This window comes from Athene cunicularia, assembly GCF_003259725.1.
Source record: "Athene cunicularia isolate RWA chromosome Z unlocalized genomic scaffold, athCun1 chrZ_part2, whole genome shotgun sequence".
In the NCBI taxonomy this organism is placed as follows: domain Eukaryota; kingdom Metazoa; phylum Chordata; class Aves; order Strigiformes; family Strigidae; genus Athene; species Athene cunicularia.
The window spans coordinates 8,603,507-8,619,568 of record NW_020799143.1 but is presented as its reverse complement, the minus strand read 5'-3'; the positions used below and the strand labels follow the sequence as shown (position 1 = coordinate 8,619,568).

General features: G+C 38.9%; 1 protein-coding gene across 1 annotated transcript in view; it reads left to right on the top strand.

Annotated features, from left to right (window-relative positions):
- SYK (spleen associated tyrosine kinase) overlaps nt 1-9,424 on the top strand; it is a 32,821-nt gene extending 23,397 nt beyond the window's left edge. Inside the window, exons 7-13 of the mRNA XM_026866322.1 lie at nt 1,497-1,587; nt 2,240-2,417; nt 3,703-3,912; nt 4,359-4,548; nt 5,918-6,058; nt 6,299-6,411; nt 8,009-9,424. Coding sequence (XP_026722123.1) covers nt 1,497-1,587; nt 2,240-2,417; nt 3,703-3,912; nt 4,359-4,548; nt 5,918-6,058; nt 6,299-6,411; nt 8,009-8,081 — 996 coding nt within the window. The 3' untranslated portion in view covers nt 8,082-9,424. The remainder of the gene's footprint in view (nt 1-1,496; nt 1,588-2,239; nt 2,418-3,702; nt 3,913-4,358; nt 4,549-5,917; nt 6,059-6,298; nt 6,412-8,008) is intronic.
- Nucleotides 9,425-16,062: the final 6,638 nt, after the last annotated feature.

Below are 16,062 nucleotides of genomic sequence, written 5' to 3'. Positions count from 1 at the left end.
AACAAATCAAGAGCTGAGGATCTTGTTTCATACCATTCATTAGCCTCTTTGTTCTTGAGATTGGCAGTTCAGTTTGGTCTCTGACCTGTCTCAGAACCGTCTCAGGGCTCTCGTGGCTTGCCCTGACAGCAAATGGCCTTTCAACACTCTTCCACAAGATGGAGTCAGAAACATTACCCATACCATCCCCGATGCCACCATGCTCATCCCACTCAGCCAGATTCTTGCTGGGTGTTGGCCTTCTAGGGTTTACTCTAAAAATCTATGTAGTGAAACCTTTTCTGCTTCATCCAACAGGGCAAATCACTTCATTATGGTTTAAGGTTCATATCCCCTGTATTGGGCATTTTCCCTACAAAATGCAGTTTCCAAGTGGTAAAATTTCTTTTGCATCCAATAATTCACTCCTGGACATTTCTCAAGCTCTGTTTCTCTTTACTTGAAAACCACAACTGTTTCATCAGGGACTTATGCCACTGAAAGTTTCAGTTTCAAATTCAAATTTCAAATTCAAATACTTGCAAAACAGCCCTTATCCAGCGTTTTGCAAGTCCAATATACCTTTGTTTCCTATTTGAGCTGAGCAATCTCATGTTGATGTTTGAATTTCTGGTTTTAAAATACTCTCTTAGGAGGGTGAGATCACTCAGGAGTAGTTTCTACACTGAGAAAGAAAAGGGACTAAACTGGAGAGATAAATTCTGTAATTCCCTGTTCCTGCCAAGAGAGTGGATTGTAAATTTCTCTCATCTGTACTCTATTGTGCCAGACTCATCCTTCAGCCAAGGAGCTCCAGAACACACCATGTTTCTGCTGGCATGGTTTTTGTGCTCCATAGCCTTTTGTGTGCCTTTGATAAAGGGATTGTGTTTGAACTGGATGTACAAGTACAGTAAGAATTAGGTCATTTTCTCCCTCCTCAGAGCAGACAGACTGGCCTAGTAGTGTCTGGTCCATGATGTTTGTCCATGATGTTACACAAGCCTATTAAAATAATTATTTTTTACTCCAGTTTCTTCCAAGTGGAGTCACTCTATAACATCCACAGGAGAAACAAGGAAGTATTTTTTGTTTACATTTGTGCTAGGAATTTCTCTATGGCCTAGGTATGGATAACTTGGAGAGGGCGGAAAGACAGATTAAAGTGAAATCTTTATGACTACTTATGTTACAAGGATGATTTGAAATGAGCAGGTAAATTTAATATCTGCAGAATAAGATTTGTGCATTACCCATTCCAGTTAATTCTCTCAAGTCAAATGTTCTGAAATTTTGCAATAACTTTCTGTGCTTTAGCAGTGTTTGTTTCATTTGGCCTGCATATTTACTCAAGCAGTAACCTCCATAATGAAATAAACTTTGTTGGATCCTTTTCTTATTTTCTGATTCTCACCTATGCATCTCATGCTGTCATTATGCCATAATCCTTGGGGGGAAAAAATGCTTTTAACTTACCTATTCATTGCTAAACATAAATTTCTGTTTGTGTGCTGCAGCTTCAGCCAACTATTGGCCACCCACCTGATGAAGCACCTTTTAATCCTTATGTACTGCAAAGGAAGAGAGGACTTACAGGAGCAGAAAAAGGTAGGCAGAGTAATTCATGTTATTAATAAAAGTTCCTTCTTTATGTCAGAAATCTCAACCCATATTTCTTTTTTCTTGCATATATTTCACACCATGTTGTGTATTGGTATAGCCACTGTCACAGCTCAAGACTGGTAGCTGAAAGTGCCAGATGTCACCATCTGTAGTAAAAGTTGTTTAGGAACAATCCCCTTTTCCATGTTGAAGTGAAAGATTATTACTTCATTGACTCTAAAAGCTGCATCCTTGCACTTCATAAAAGGAATTGTGCCCTGTTGCATTTCTGTAAAATGCAATTAAAGATGGGTGCATAAGAATGAGCTACATATAAGACAGAATTCTGACTTAAGAATTGTCTGAGGTAACTAATGGGAGATACTAAGGAGAAGGGCCAGCCTTTGACCCTCCTTCTGTTAAGGAACCTGCTGGTTTCATGTTATGCAGATGCTCAACAGTTAGAGCATGTCACCAGGTGGAGATCACTCTATTTTGGCATGTACTAAAGTGCCTGTAGCTGGACCGTGTGTGGTTTCTTTATAATGCCCTTGGAAGTCAAACACACTGATGATCCTGAACATAAAAAGGGTGAATATAGTAGCTGTGACAGAAAAAATGTCTCACATGTCTAATTTTTTCATTGATTGAACTGCAGGTGATCAGAGAGAGGCCTTACCCATGGATACTGAGGTCTATGAAAGTCCATATGCTGATCCAGATGAAATGAAACCAAAAAATGTCACTCTTGACAGGAAATTGTTAACCTTGGAGGAAGGCGAACTTGGCTCTGGCAACTTTGGTACTGTAAAGAAAGGATTCTATAAGATGAAAAAGTAAGCATTTCCTTCTATCGTCATGGAGTCTATTATGTAAAAGCTCTAGCCTTTATTTTTCAAAGCAGCAGTAATCTTTGCATGTCATTTGGGGTGACAGATTGTACCTAAGTAATTTGGGGTAACGTTCACCAGTTTCTCTCTTTGTACATACACTCATACACTTTTCTAGACACTCATTTTCTTTTCCTCTGGTTGCAGACACCTCTTTGCCTGCAGCATAGTCACCTCCCAGCCATTATTTTTGTCAGTAAAGTGGGGAAGCACCCATTATGACTATTTTCTCTCCTGTCAGGGATAGCAGAGTGGGAAGTCTGCTGACTTCCCCCATAGTCTGTATGGTCAGCCATTGGTACTCAGTATTTCCTATCTGCACAACCTCTGAGAAGTAGTGTAGAGTGCCTTGGACAGCTTACCTGTAGCAAAGAAATTTTCACCTAAAATAGTTATGATAAACACCTGTTTCATGAAGCTGGAATGTTGATTTTCAAGAAGATAGACCATGTCGTGACCTCTTTTATTTTGTAATTCCAGTAGGAACAGACCCTGTTATACTGGCAAAAGTGGGAGCACCTGACTGTTCATGCATTTTCTTAGTAAAATGTTATCAGTGTGTTGTTTAAGTGCATGGGCTGATTATGTATACACTTTCACCACCTGAAGCAGGAGGCATTTTTTAAACAAGGTTTTTGGAGCCAGAAAGGATTTTTCTTTTTCTAGTAGAGTCTGAGGAAATTTAAAGGGCTCTGGTCTGGTCCCAACTTGCATATTTGCTAATCTTGTTTCACACTTGAGCATTGTCGATCTCATCAGTCACTCTTTCACTTGATTGTGTGAGCTGAAGGTTGCAGGAGTAGGCTTAATTTCTCAGGATTTCAGAGCACTGCCTTGGGGCCTTGCAGTGCTGCCTCTTCTAGTCTCAACCCCAAAACATCTCAGTGCTTAGAAAGGCCTTTAAAGCTTTTCTTGCCAGAGAATCTTTATGATATTCATTCCAAAATGGGCAAGAAAATTTTGCCCGGTACATTTATTTTCAGACTTAAGATGTTTTTATGACTACTTAATTTTTTTTCAGGTTCTTTCCATTTTCTCACTTTTGCTTATCTGTCTTCTGAACATTTGATAGAGAACTGCTCCTGTTACAGTTGTGTTTTTTCCCCTCGGAATGTCAATTCTGTCTTTTGTCACACTTTGTACTATGTGCACAGAAATATCAGATAAGATTGTGTGCATTTGCACACAGATTTTTCAGCAACTAATCCCAGAACTGGATTCTTTTTTGTAGGGGTGCCAAGCCAGTGGCTGTAAAAATTCTTAAGAATGAGAGTAATGATCCAGCCATAAAGGATGAATTACTGAGAGAAGCAAATGTAATGCAGCAGCTGGATAACCCATATATTGTCCGCATGATAGGCATATGTGAAGCTGAGGCCTGGATGTTAGTAATGGAAATGGCTGAACTTGGGCCACTGAACAAATTTTTGCAAAAAAATAGGTATGTAAGCTTTGATTCCATTTCATAGGATTTATACAAAGGGGAAAAAAGATACAGGTTCTTTTTTTTTTTTTTTTTTCTTCTTTAAGGGCAATTTTAAATTGATGTGTTGTTAATGTAACAATTAATGATTGTAGTTACTCTTCACTAGGACATGATTATATTGTATATGTCTCCTCAGTGTCAAATATTTCTGGTAAAATAGTGCATTTTAAATAAATGAAAGAATTTTCACATGTTCTTCAGGTGCTCATTTATTGATATGATCACACATCATCTTGCTCAGGATGTTCTTATGCTGCCTGTTCTAATTAAAGCTTAGCTAAATGTGGATCGGGTTCCTAGTATGATGTGAGGAAGTTCATAGTAAAGATTTATATTTGAACTCCATGAAAAGTCATGAAAATGAACTCCTGACCTCTTAAAAATTCAATTATGATTTTCAGACATGTCACGGAGAAGAATATAACAGAGCTGGTACATCAGGTTTCCATGGGGATGAAATACCTGGAGGAGAATAACTTTGTTCATAGGGATCTGGCTGCAAGGAACGTGCTATTAGTCACCCAACATTATGCCAAAATTAGTGACTTTGGACTTTCTAAAGCTCTTAGTGCTGATGAAAATTATTATAAGGTAAGGTTTGCACAAGATGTGAAAGCTGTATAGTAGCATGGCTTAACAAGGTTATTTTCAGTTGAATTGCAGTTGTTTTTAACAGTGGAAAAATAAGAATGAATATGTATCATCCACTGTTTTGTAGCCTGATACTAGGTCACTGATTTTCAAAATGTGTGATCAACATTAAGAGATAGGTAAGAAGGAAAAAGATACTAACTTCTTTTATCTGCTTACTTCTTTCATTTACCTTTGGAAAACTTGTCATTAGAAGGTGGAAATTTATGTGGAAATTAAATACCTCCTTATAATAAAAAAGGGGGAAAGTGTCTTTGCTGCAGATAGGAACTTTTGGGCACTTATGGTATTCACCATGTCCAGGGAAAATTTAGACTGGCACACTGTGACTAACAGAACTGAATTTGGGGAAGCTTTTGAAAAAATACCATTGGTAAATAATCATTTGATCTAAGCAGAATTTGTTTAGGTTGGTTTTAAATTCATTGGATCTCTGTACAGCTAAAGGGACTGAAATAATTGCCACATTTAATAAGGTAAAAACATCCACAGGAGACAAAGGCTCTAATTGTGTCTGCATGTTTTTTTTTCTGATATATTGCTTTTCAGTTCAAATTATTTCTTCCTTCTGCCTATTCCCTTTTATCAGCTGTTTAAAACTAATAAGCCAGACCATGAAATGCTGCAGAGGAGAAGCAAGCACATTCTGATGACCTTCCTATGGGAATAGTAACAGCTGCCAGAAAAGGCAGTGACATCTTAAATCACTGCCACAGCCAGAACTGCTTGTTGGAGGTTTGAGAATTGGTATCAAAGGCCCATTCCCTTTACAACTGCACAAAATGCAGTGGGGTTCTTTCACTAGATCTAGTGCTGGGATAGCTTGACACTTGCATTGTCATAGCACAGGGTTATGGCATAATTTAATCAAACTGCAGTTTGCCACAAGGCTGTCACTGTGCTTTGAAATGGAGCATCAACTTCAAGTAGTAATGAGACTCAGTGTAGCTGGGTGTGTATCTCTTACCCTCTGTGGAGAATCTAGATGAAAAATCTTACTTTTAAAGAGCAACTTTAAATTAAATGACACTAAAATCATGACTCCAGGTCATTTAGTGAAGCTTTGCTTGAACATAGATTTAATTTCAGTGCATTATTTTGAAAGTGGAAGATTAGGAGCAATTTTGTAACATTGTTGAAGAAGCTACTAACCATTCTCTTTATTGCCAACTGCATCAGAAATGTTATGGTACTTAGTACAAATGTGTGCAGATCTAAGTTAACTTGGCTTATATGAATTCTGATGTTGTCTACTACTTGCCACTGTCTCTAGCCTGCTTTTTTTCCTTTCTGTTATGACTTATTTTAGGCACAAAGTCATGGAAAATGGCCAGTCAAATGGTATGCTCCAGAATGCATGAATTTCTACAAATTTTCTAGCAAAAGTGATGTTTGGAGCTTTGGGGTTTTAATGTGGGAAGCTTTCTCTTATGGGCAAAAACCATATAAGGTGAGTAGTTCTATCTGCCATTTTTTTTTTCTGTTGAAATTCAGAGCAAATTTGGACTAATGCCTTTTCTTACCTTGAGAGGGTTATTGGGGGCCAAAGCAGGCCTTAGCACCCCATCTGTTGCAACAAGTGAGTCAAAAGATAGCCCAAAAACCAATTCAGGACCTTTATATGTTTTATATTAGCATGTGTGCTGTAACCATTGCAACCTGGATGACTGTTCTGGTCACCCTGTTCCAGGGAATGAAAGGTGGTGAAGTTGCACAGATGATCGAAAGAGGAGAACGAATGGAACGTCCTGAAGTCTGTCCAACAGAACTCTATGATCTAATGAAATTGTGTTGGACATACAAGTGAGTGTGATGTGATGATCTCTCTTTTAATAGAAGTGTATTTTAATCTATTTAGTTAATAGCTATAAAGGAGAAGGGAGAAAGGGTATTTCAAAATACATTATTTCAGCTGGTGTTTATCTTGCAAACAACCTCCAAACTAAGGAATCAGTTGCAGTTTCAAGTGAAAATTGAGTTATTGAGTGTACTACAAGAAGCTGATTTTGCACAGCTGATTTTGCTGGAAAAATAGGGTATCCTGAAACCCAAATAATTCTGCAAAAAAGTCAGTCTGATGTATTTTGAAAAGAAAGTTTGAAATTAAGCAAATAACTTTATTTCATTTTGGATTGTATTTTCTTTAATTTTCATTTTCAAGACTTTACTGAAATTTCAAAGTCATATTGCCAAATTATTTATTTCATTCCTCAGTAATTAATTATTTTGACCTATTTTTCTCTTCTCTCATTTCTGAATATACTCAGATTGGATCCTAATTGATTTCCTATTAGTGGCAAACTGAGGGGCAACACATCATTTCAGATCGCACCTAATATGTCAGAAACATTTTTTCTGATCGATAACATCTCAGAAGTTAGAATTATGAAATACAGAGAAATATAAAAAAAAGAAAGCCTGCCTGATACTCTTTCAAAATTAGAATATTGCAAATATATACTTAAAATGTTTTATCTTTTATAATTTTAAACTATTTATTTTAAGTTACTTTTAGCTAAAGGAAGGTCTCCATAAAGCAGTCAAAGTCCACTGTAATGTCACTTACTCTTCCAGCTCACCATCTGGAGAATATGTGTGTTCAGAAAAGATCTCTGGATGCTATTTAAGGAGCTGTGGTACTTCACTTTTAGGCGCCTTGCTTCTTTGTTAGTTTTATTACACCTAGTAGTCTAGAACGAATGTGAAGCCATAAAATAATTTCTGCCTTTTGGTTTGACTCAAAGAATGCTATAACAGTTCTAGAGTGAAAGGGATAATTTTTTGTTATGATTAATAATCATAAAGCATGAGGCTTTTTATTTGTTTATACTCAAATATTATTAATATTAGCAAGAAAGAAAAAAATAAAAAAGAAAGCTCAAGTCAGGCAGTGTAACTATCTCAATATATAATGTATTATTTTAAGGGCTTATTGTCAGTTTAGTTGTGTTCTTCCAATTCAACAGAGTTGCAGATACAAAGGAAAGAAAGATAGTACAGCCATATAGTGTATGCATGTAGTGTAGGCTCCTCTCAGTGGTGCTAAGCCCCTCTGTATGACTGTAGTACCCATTATAAAGCAGGTATTTCATTGCAAATACTCTTTTATCTAGATTATTACCAAAGTAAATGAATTAGAAAATGAAATGGAGCTGATTTACCATTTCTTCCTTGCAGTACTTTCACCAACCACAAAGTCACAGGCATGATAGTAAATCCACTGACTGGATGGTCTGTAGTGACATTTGCCACTTGATATTAATTTTGTGGCATCATTTTGGTAGCCTTAAAATATTGTGAGCAGCTTTAAATGAGTTAACACAGAGATGAAGTCCCAAGGGTTACAAGACCTTAACAGCTTTCTCCTTCCTATGCAATGATGCTTGTTGTCTTTCCACAGTGTTGATGACCGACCAGGATTTGTTGCAGTCGAGCTGAGATTACGTAATTACTATTACGACATTTCCCACTAACAGCACGAAGACCAACAATTTCCTTGCCTCCAGCCAGGACCCTCTGAGAAGCAGTTCAGTTTCTGAAACCAAACTACTTTGATTTTTGTACTGCTACTTTCACCCTGCAAAGTTCAGAGCTAAACCCTGTGTTTGTAGGGTTGGTTGACTTTTCTTGCCTTCTGTGCAGTGTCCAGCCCCAAAATAGAGTGTTTAAAGTGGAGAGGCCCCAAAATGAGCAGCAAGGACGTCAGAGCAGATGCTTATACTTTCTCTACATTCCATTTCATTTTATTTACAGTGTTATTGACATTACAGTTTGCAGTCATGTAAGGCCTTTTTAATGTCTTTCAGCCCTCTTCCTCTCTTGTATTTGAATGCATATTGGAATTTAGATTCTTGTAATTAATATTCTTAGCCCTCAAATGCATTGAGTTGTTCCAGACTTCCCCCTCTCCAAGGAAGGATAGCATAAACATTTCTCACTGTGAAGAAAATTCACTGTGAAAATGAGTCGCTTTGACTGACAGCATGTTTGATTTTACCCCCAAGCCCCATTAAAACCAAATTGTATTCTTAGTAGTAATGTAGGCAGAGAATAAGGAGATGTAAATTTCTAACATCATCATTGCCTTTAAATATGAGCAGCTTCTCTCGTTCTTCATCTCGTGTGAAAGTCCAGCTGTCCCTCAGGGAGGTTTGTTGTTTTTTTTTTCCCGGTGAAACTTTGGAATTGATGATTTTGCTGTCATCTTGGAACAAAACATATCATCACCTAAAACAATGATTCTGGGTTTTAACATAAACTCCATCACTGCATTCCTGAAAAGACAGCTGTACAGTGAAAGGTGACAGAGCACCATCTTTCTTTCTCTCTACTGTTTCAGCCTTCTCCAGAGATACCTTTTCCATGTATCTCTCAGGGAGAGCAGGAATCATTTCTGTCTTTTCCAAACCTTTCTTGAAAAGCATTTGTCAGAATTCACCACACCTTACCACCTCTACAGCTAAATTTCACCCCAGCTCAAATATTTTAAACCAGGCATATGGACATCAAGTTTACTTTTGCCCACTCCTGAGTGTTAGTATTTGTCCTGTTATTAACCCTTGTGAGCATCTCAGGAAAATGTATTTATCTTATCACTCTTTTTGTAATGCACCTCCATTAATGTGCAAGTATAGCAATGGTAATAACAAATAATGTCATCAACTTCTGATTCTCTTTTCACTCTTACACTTTGTTTGTCCAATCTCATTTTAAATATTATAGATATCAAAATTTCTATCACTTATTTCTCACAATCAGCCACTTTACTGGCATTTACAAATATCTCAGGAATCTGCATACATTGCATCTACTAGATATAGAGATTTTAGAAGAACACAAAGAGTAAGATTTAGAGATAGATAGATAGATAGATAGATAGATAGATAGATAGATAGATAGATAGATAGATATATTTATTGCACATGGCTGATTAGGGCATACATGTTTAATTGTGTGAACAGGGTATTCTTAGAGATGCAGTGATATTTTTTCTCTAGCAAAGAAGCTGTGGGCAATTACAGTGAAAAAGTGTGAAATTATTTTCATAAAAGAGATTACTATAAACAAATGTAGGATTTTTTCTTTTTACTAATTTATGGTCTGTTTTTCAAAAAGTACCTGGTGATTTTTAGTAGTTCAATCTTGGGTGTCCAATGTGAGACACTTCAGAAAGCACATGCTACTGAAAGATACTGAGTACAATAGACCATGTTTCAAATGTGATCAAACATGACTTATATTGAAGGTGATTTATTTTTTGTTTTTAAGAAGCATTTTTCTACAAGAACAGCTTGCGTTATAAGTTAGCCATAGTTATATGTAGGTGTTTTGCCAGTTTAATCCTGTTGCAGAGAAATTGTTACCTCTACTTGTGCAATTAGTATGTTCATGGGGATATTAGTTATAAACAAATTGCACATATCTCTACTAGCTAGCGAGTGACCAGACTCAGTTTCTCTGATATACACCTCTCTCCCTCTCCCTCTCTCTCTCTCTCTCTCTCTCTCTCTCTCTCTCTTAAAAGGTGTTATCTGATAGAACAAAACTGTAGGAATATTTCTTCCCCTCTCTTTGGAGTGAATGTCACTTTCTGGTGTTACTTGATTATTTTTAAGTTCACTATTATGTAATAAAAGTTTACAGCAAGAATATAAACTATTGTGACATAAATGGATTAGGTTTTAAAATTGAAATTAAAGAGGCTGTTTTACAAAATATGTTGTTTTAACAAGAATTCTTTAAGTGCTTTCCTTAAAAATGCTGATGCTGTGCAGAGCATATGTATTTACTGAATTACTGTGATTGTTGTGGAAGACTGAGATTCCCGTATTGACACTGACAGCTACCTGACATGACAGATAAGCCCACTGAAGCCTGGGCTACTTTTGGAGCTATTTAGGACTAGCAGGAAAATCTCCCAAAATATGTGTGTTGTTATTACACCTAAGCCTTTCCAAGATACTGCTTTTCAACAATACTGTGCTTGACCTGGAAGGTTAGAGGTATCAGGAGTCGGTGCGGTGTGTCAGCTCTCCAGGGATTTCTGCATTGCAGGTATCAGCTATGGAGGATTTAAGTCACATTATACCACATGGAGCCTCCTCCAAAGGTGCAGGTATTCTGTTCTAGGTATTCTGAAATAACAGCGGAGAGATCTTAGTGTTTGCTGCAAGATCAAGTCCTCAGGAAAGCAAAGACTGGATGGGACTGAATGTGAATCTGAATAATAAACAACAAAGGCCAAACTTTTCAATCAGGTACTTACCTTTGGTGGGGATCAGTTAGTGATTGACTTGCACTGTACTTCTGTGGTTGTTTTCTTGTGTAGCAAATCTGGCCCAGTTATTCTACCTTCCCACTTGTGGGACTGCCCCGTCGACCATGTGAAGGGGCTTTTCTCTTTTGGCTGTCTGGATTTACTTATCTTTATTTTTATATTGACTTGTATCAGAAATGCCATTCAGCAGCACAGACCCACAATTATCACAGCAGTTAAGGGGCAGTAAACTGCAGCATGGAAGAAGGGAGGCTGGTGTGAGTAACTCAGAGAAGGAGCAGGTAAGAACATGTTAAATGGGTGTTTCAGTGAAGGAAAACACAGGGTATTTACAGCTTTGATTAGGACTCTCATCTACTAAATCATGGAGTTTTTTCAGAGTATGGGAGACCATGCACTTTTTCCAATAAAGAGCCAGCCAAACTTCTTGAAAACCCTGGTGCAATCTCCACCTGCTTCACATGCTATGCAGAAAGGGGACTTTTAATCAGACAGTGAAAAATACGCATAATGTTCACACCTGAAATTGTCACAGTCAGACTGCAGGCCTGATTGTGCAAGGTTTAAGCCTTGCAGGATCGGAGAGCACGTTGCCGTTGCCCCTCCCCTACCCGCGCCCATCAGGCTGGAAGTTAAACACAGACCCCAGCTAAAATAACAAGAAATTTAATACAACAGAGTGATAGAACAATCTGAATAACAACAGCATCAATGGTCACAACAATAAACAGCAATAACAGTGAACAAGACAAACGATATACAGAGAAATACTGCTAGCTGGTCTATGGAAAGAAAGGTTCCTCACCGAGCCCGCTAAAGAGCAAGGAAAGGTTCCACCCCTGGACCTGACATCAGCATGGTATGAATAACCCGCCTGGAGATCCCTTCCCCCTCTCTCTCTGCTGGGGAAAAACTTGACTCTATCCTGGCTGAACCAGGACACTGATGCACCTGCAAGGGGCCTGTGCAGCCGGGCTGTGCTGAGGCAGTGGTACAGCCCGGCCCTGCCGGGCAGCAGCAATACTTGAACGCTGTGAGACCAGAGCCCTTGCCCGAGCATCTCTGCCACTCTCCCTTCTGCACCAGCCAATTCTGTGCCAGGGCAGTAAGGAGGAACTTGTTTGTCAGTTTGCTGCTTGCTGTGGAGCAAAGTTCCATTTCAGGACAAATCAACGATTTGTGTTGTGAACAGTTAGTCGTGAATGGTTAACAAACACTTCTGAGACTCTGTCTTTTATGTGATACCAGCAGTGGGGGTTTGCAGGCAGAAAGATACAGAATATCTACCACACGTGCATAGAAGCAGTGAGAATGGCATCTGGGTTGAATAGTACAGGAGAACATTAAGACAGCAATTATAATTACCAGCCCTAAGTTTAGTGAGGACAGAAAACCTGTAGGTCATGCAGAAAGAGAAGAAAAAGAGGAAAATTATACACCATCTGCATCTTGAAGAAAATACTGGACTTAAAGCAATCATAGACTCAGATGGAAAAGAGCCACTTCACGAGTCAGAATCACCATGCCCTAGCAGTGTGTCCCAATGCTACACAACATGGTGCGATGCAAGACAGTGGCACAACTGCATTTGGGCCCCATCTCTCCCTGACGAGCACCTTGCAGTAGTGGGGAGTGCTTGTAGGGCTTATGAGCAAGACTCAACAGCTAAATGCCTCCTGCGTAACTACAGCAGCTGGGGGGCTGAGATGTAAACACCTTTACTGTGGCAGCCAGGTAACATGTGAAGGTCTGCAGCTGGAAAAGGAGAGAAATGAGGGTGGAGCATGTAGCAGGTATCAGAAAGACAGAGTGTGTAGGGAAATAAATTATTTTCTATTAGATTAATTAATAATACTGAAAAAAAAAAGAGACAAGCCTATGGCATACATGTCTTCCTTCAGGCTTGTATTACACCATGGATTCCTGTGAAACAACAGTCATACTGGTGTAGCACAAACCCGACAGAAAACAACAGTCTAGCGACCCAAGAGCTCTCTGAATCCAGACTAGTGCTGTGTATCTATCACCAAGCGGATACTTTTTTCATTTCTGTCATATATGTGTTAATTGAGGAGAGTACCCACTGGGTTACTTGGCATATAATTAACTCTGCACCAAGTATAACCACTGCTTCCCTGAGGCAGTGGAGATGTGCACATTTCTCAATAACCAGAGAAGCAGAGGAAATGAGCTAGCTGGGGAGACACTAATGCTGTTAAAGTTCATAACTTCAAATGTAAATAGTACCTGGATGACCGGTCCAGTATAACTGCACAGTTCATTAACTTCCTTCATCTGTCTACCATCACAGATGCCTTAAACGCTCAGGATAAGAGCCTCTTAGGTCCAGCCCTTGCTTAACTGTAACAAACCACTGCCATGTTGGGTGCGGCTAAAGCTGCTCATCTGGTTCGCCCTGTATGCAACAGTGGGTTGGGAAGCTGAGTGCCAGCTCCCCATGCCTCTTCCATGTTAGAAATACAACCTGATACAACAACAACAAAAATAGAAACAGCTTTGCAAAGAAGAGAAAATCACAGAAAATCATGTGAGCCATTAGCCCATGCTGCAGCGTGTTACTTTGCATGGATGCTCAGTTGTCTGTCCTGCCACACTGCCACCAGACAGTGGCTGCATTGACATAAACATCTGTTCTTTCTTCTTCCTGCTTTGTTAAAGTGAAATGGTGCCAGTTTCAGCACAGCAAGAGTGCTAAGACTGTAACTGCATGCCTTAGTGGCAGAACAGGTAGCAGAGGGCTTTCATAGCTGTTTCTTGCAGTTTGAAGACTGCTTTAAAAACATTACATGCACACACACGTGTGTGTAGTTTCTTGTCATTCTTTCCTACCTGTGTTCAATAATGTCCTGCCCTCCTGCCTCAGATCTTACTGCACAGTCACTGCAGCTGAATTTTCAGATATTGTTCTAACTTGTGTGCAGATTTCATCAATGTTATCAAATTATTTCTGACTGGTATATCACATCACACCTCCAATACCCTGAAGGAATGACCAGTTGGCAGAGAATTGCTGATGTTGGTCTTGAGTCATATGTCTAGAAGATAGCAAGGAAATTACATGGAAGAGAACAGCTGTGGGGACAGGGATACATCAAGAGATGCACCAGGGAAACAAGTTCACTGAGCTTGTCAGAGAGCAGGACATGAAGGTATTTTCATTCTACTTTGGAGCAATTGTGAATTGACTATTTGGCTTGATGTTTCTTTTCCGAACAGGTGTGCGATGTGGAGCCATTTCTTCCTTAGTTTTCCACACCTATGACACATCTTAGCCATAGGTGGTTATAAACACTTAGATAATCAATGTGATTTTGTCTCAGAAAGATTTACACTGTTGCCAGTAAGTCAGCCAAACCGTGCCCTATATATGCGTGCAGCTACATTTCTGTTCTAGCAGGTTCCATGGGCCTTATTCTTCTGATTACTATGTAAACATGTGCTTAAATTACAACAGGGGCACCAAGAGCAAGCCTTCTCCCTCACACTCCCTTGAATGGTCAAAGGACAGAGCAGAGTAGTGATGCACAATAAACTTCAGCCACCACCAAGAGGAAGGCTCCTAACCTCTCTCCCCTAGTATGACTGGTTTGCTAGATGATGTGGCCTCTTTGAGAGGGCAAATACAAAATGGTACAGATATTCAGTATCAGATGGCAGTGGTGTAGTAGGACCCTCTACAAACACCTTGCACTGAGGAGCTGCCTCAACATTTGCAGGCTCCAAATGCACCAGAGCATAAGCTCTTTTTTTTTTTTCTTTTCATTTCTTTTTTTTTCTTTTTCTTTTTCTCTTTTTTTTTTTTTCCCTTTGCAAATGTGTTGTTGACTCTGTCATTGATACATGCATGTCTATTTATTTTACAATCTTATATCCACTGATACTACTGATTGCCCAGGGGCATGCAGTAAACAAGTACTATTTTTAAAGTCTTCAGTCAGTCATGGCTTTCTTTTTATCTGTCCCTCTGTAGCTGCCATAAGGAGTGAGCATGGCATTTCTCATCTTTTTGTGATTTCTACTTATAAGGAATAGGGAGGACAACTAGTGATTCTTGTTGGTGCTGGAGTACTACACAAGTTAGATTACAGGATGACATACAGATTGAATCATGTCTCAGAAATTCATCCTTCAGTGTCACATTGTACCTGAGTTAATGCAAACCAGAATTCACACTGCACAAGTACAAAGCTCTCTGTTTGTTCCCAGAGCTCCCACAGCTTTTTCTATGCCAGATAGATATATATATATATATATTTATTATTATTATTTTTTAAAACCCTCACAAAACCTAATAATATCACACGTTTCTGTGTTTGTTTGCACAACTGTATGTGGCCAATTTCTTGAGTTATTCAATTACAAGGAAGCTGAGGAGTGAACAAAGAAATGCACTCAAGGTTTGCTTGGTTATTAAGGGCAGTCCTTGTCTTCCTTTCCCCTAAAATGAAAGGATCCCAGTGTTTGAAGTGCAACTAGAACAAATGGAGACATCAGATGCCACACCAAACCTAGACACTGATACAGCTGTGAGACTGCTTTCTTTTGCTTGAAAACTGGCCCGTTGAAGCTGGTACACCTTTCTGCTTGGTCACCAAGCATCAGCTCGTGACCCTGCTGATTACTACCCATCATGTGTTAATAAGCATTTGGGATAAGGAGTTGTGGTAAATAGTGGGAGAACCTCAAGCCCATATTTTTAATTACACTATAACATGCACCAGCTATGCTCCCCATGTACTGCTGTGTTGTGGGGATGAAATCAGTCAGTCCTGGGAAGATCAAGGGTCTATGACTTACACACCAATGCACAGAAAACAGTTAAAGAACTCTGTCCGAATCCAGGGCACTCTCATACAGTCCTGCATCCTCTCAGCCATGTTTTTGCAGGAGCATCTCAAGAGCTCTGAAATATCAGTATTTGTGGAAATTACGTGTTGACAGTATTTAAATAAGAAGTGCTATGCCACCAAAAGCAGATAATGTTCTGTCATTATTATTTAGCTTTTCTTTTTTGTACAACATCCTCTATCTTCTAATTTACAGGTACTTTGCTTAAACTGTTGTATAGGACATGATGTACCATGGGGCAGACACTTCAAGCATGTGTTTTAAAGATCTGGGTTATATAAAAAACTAAAAGGCAGGCATAAGGCCTA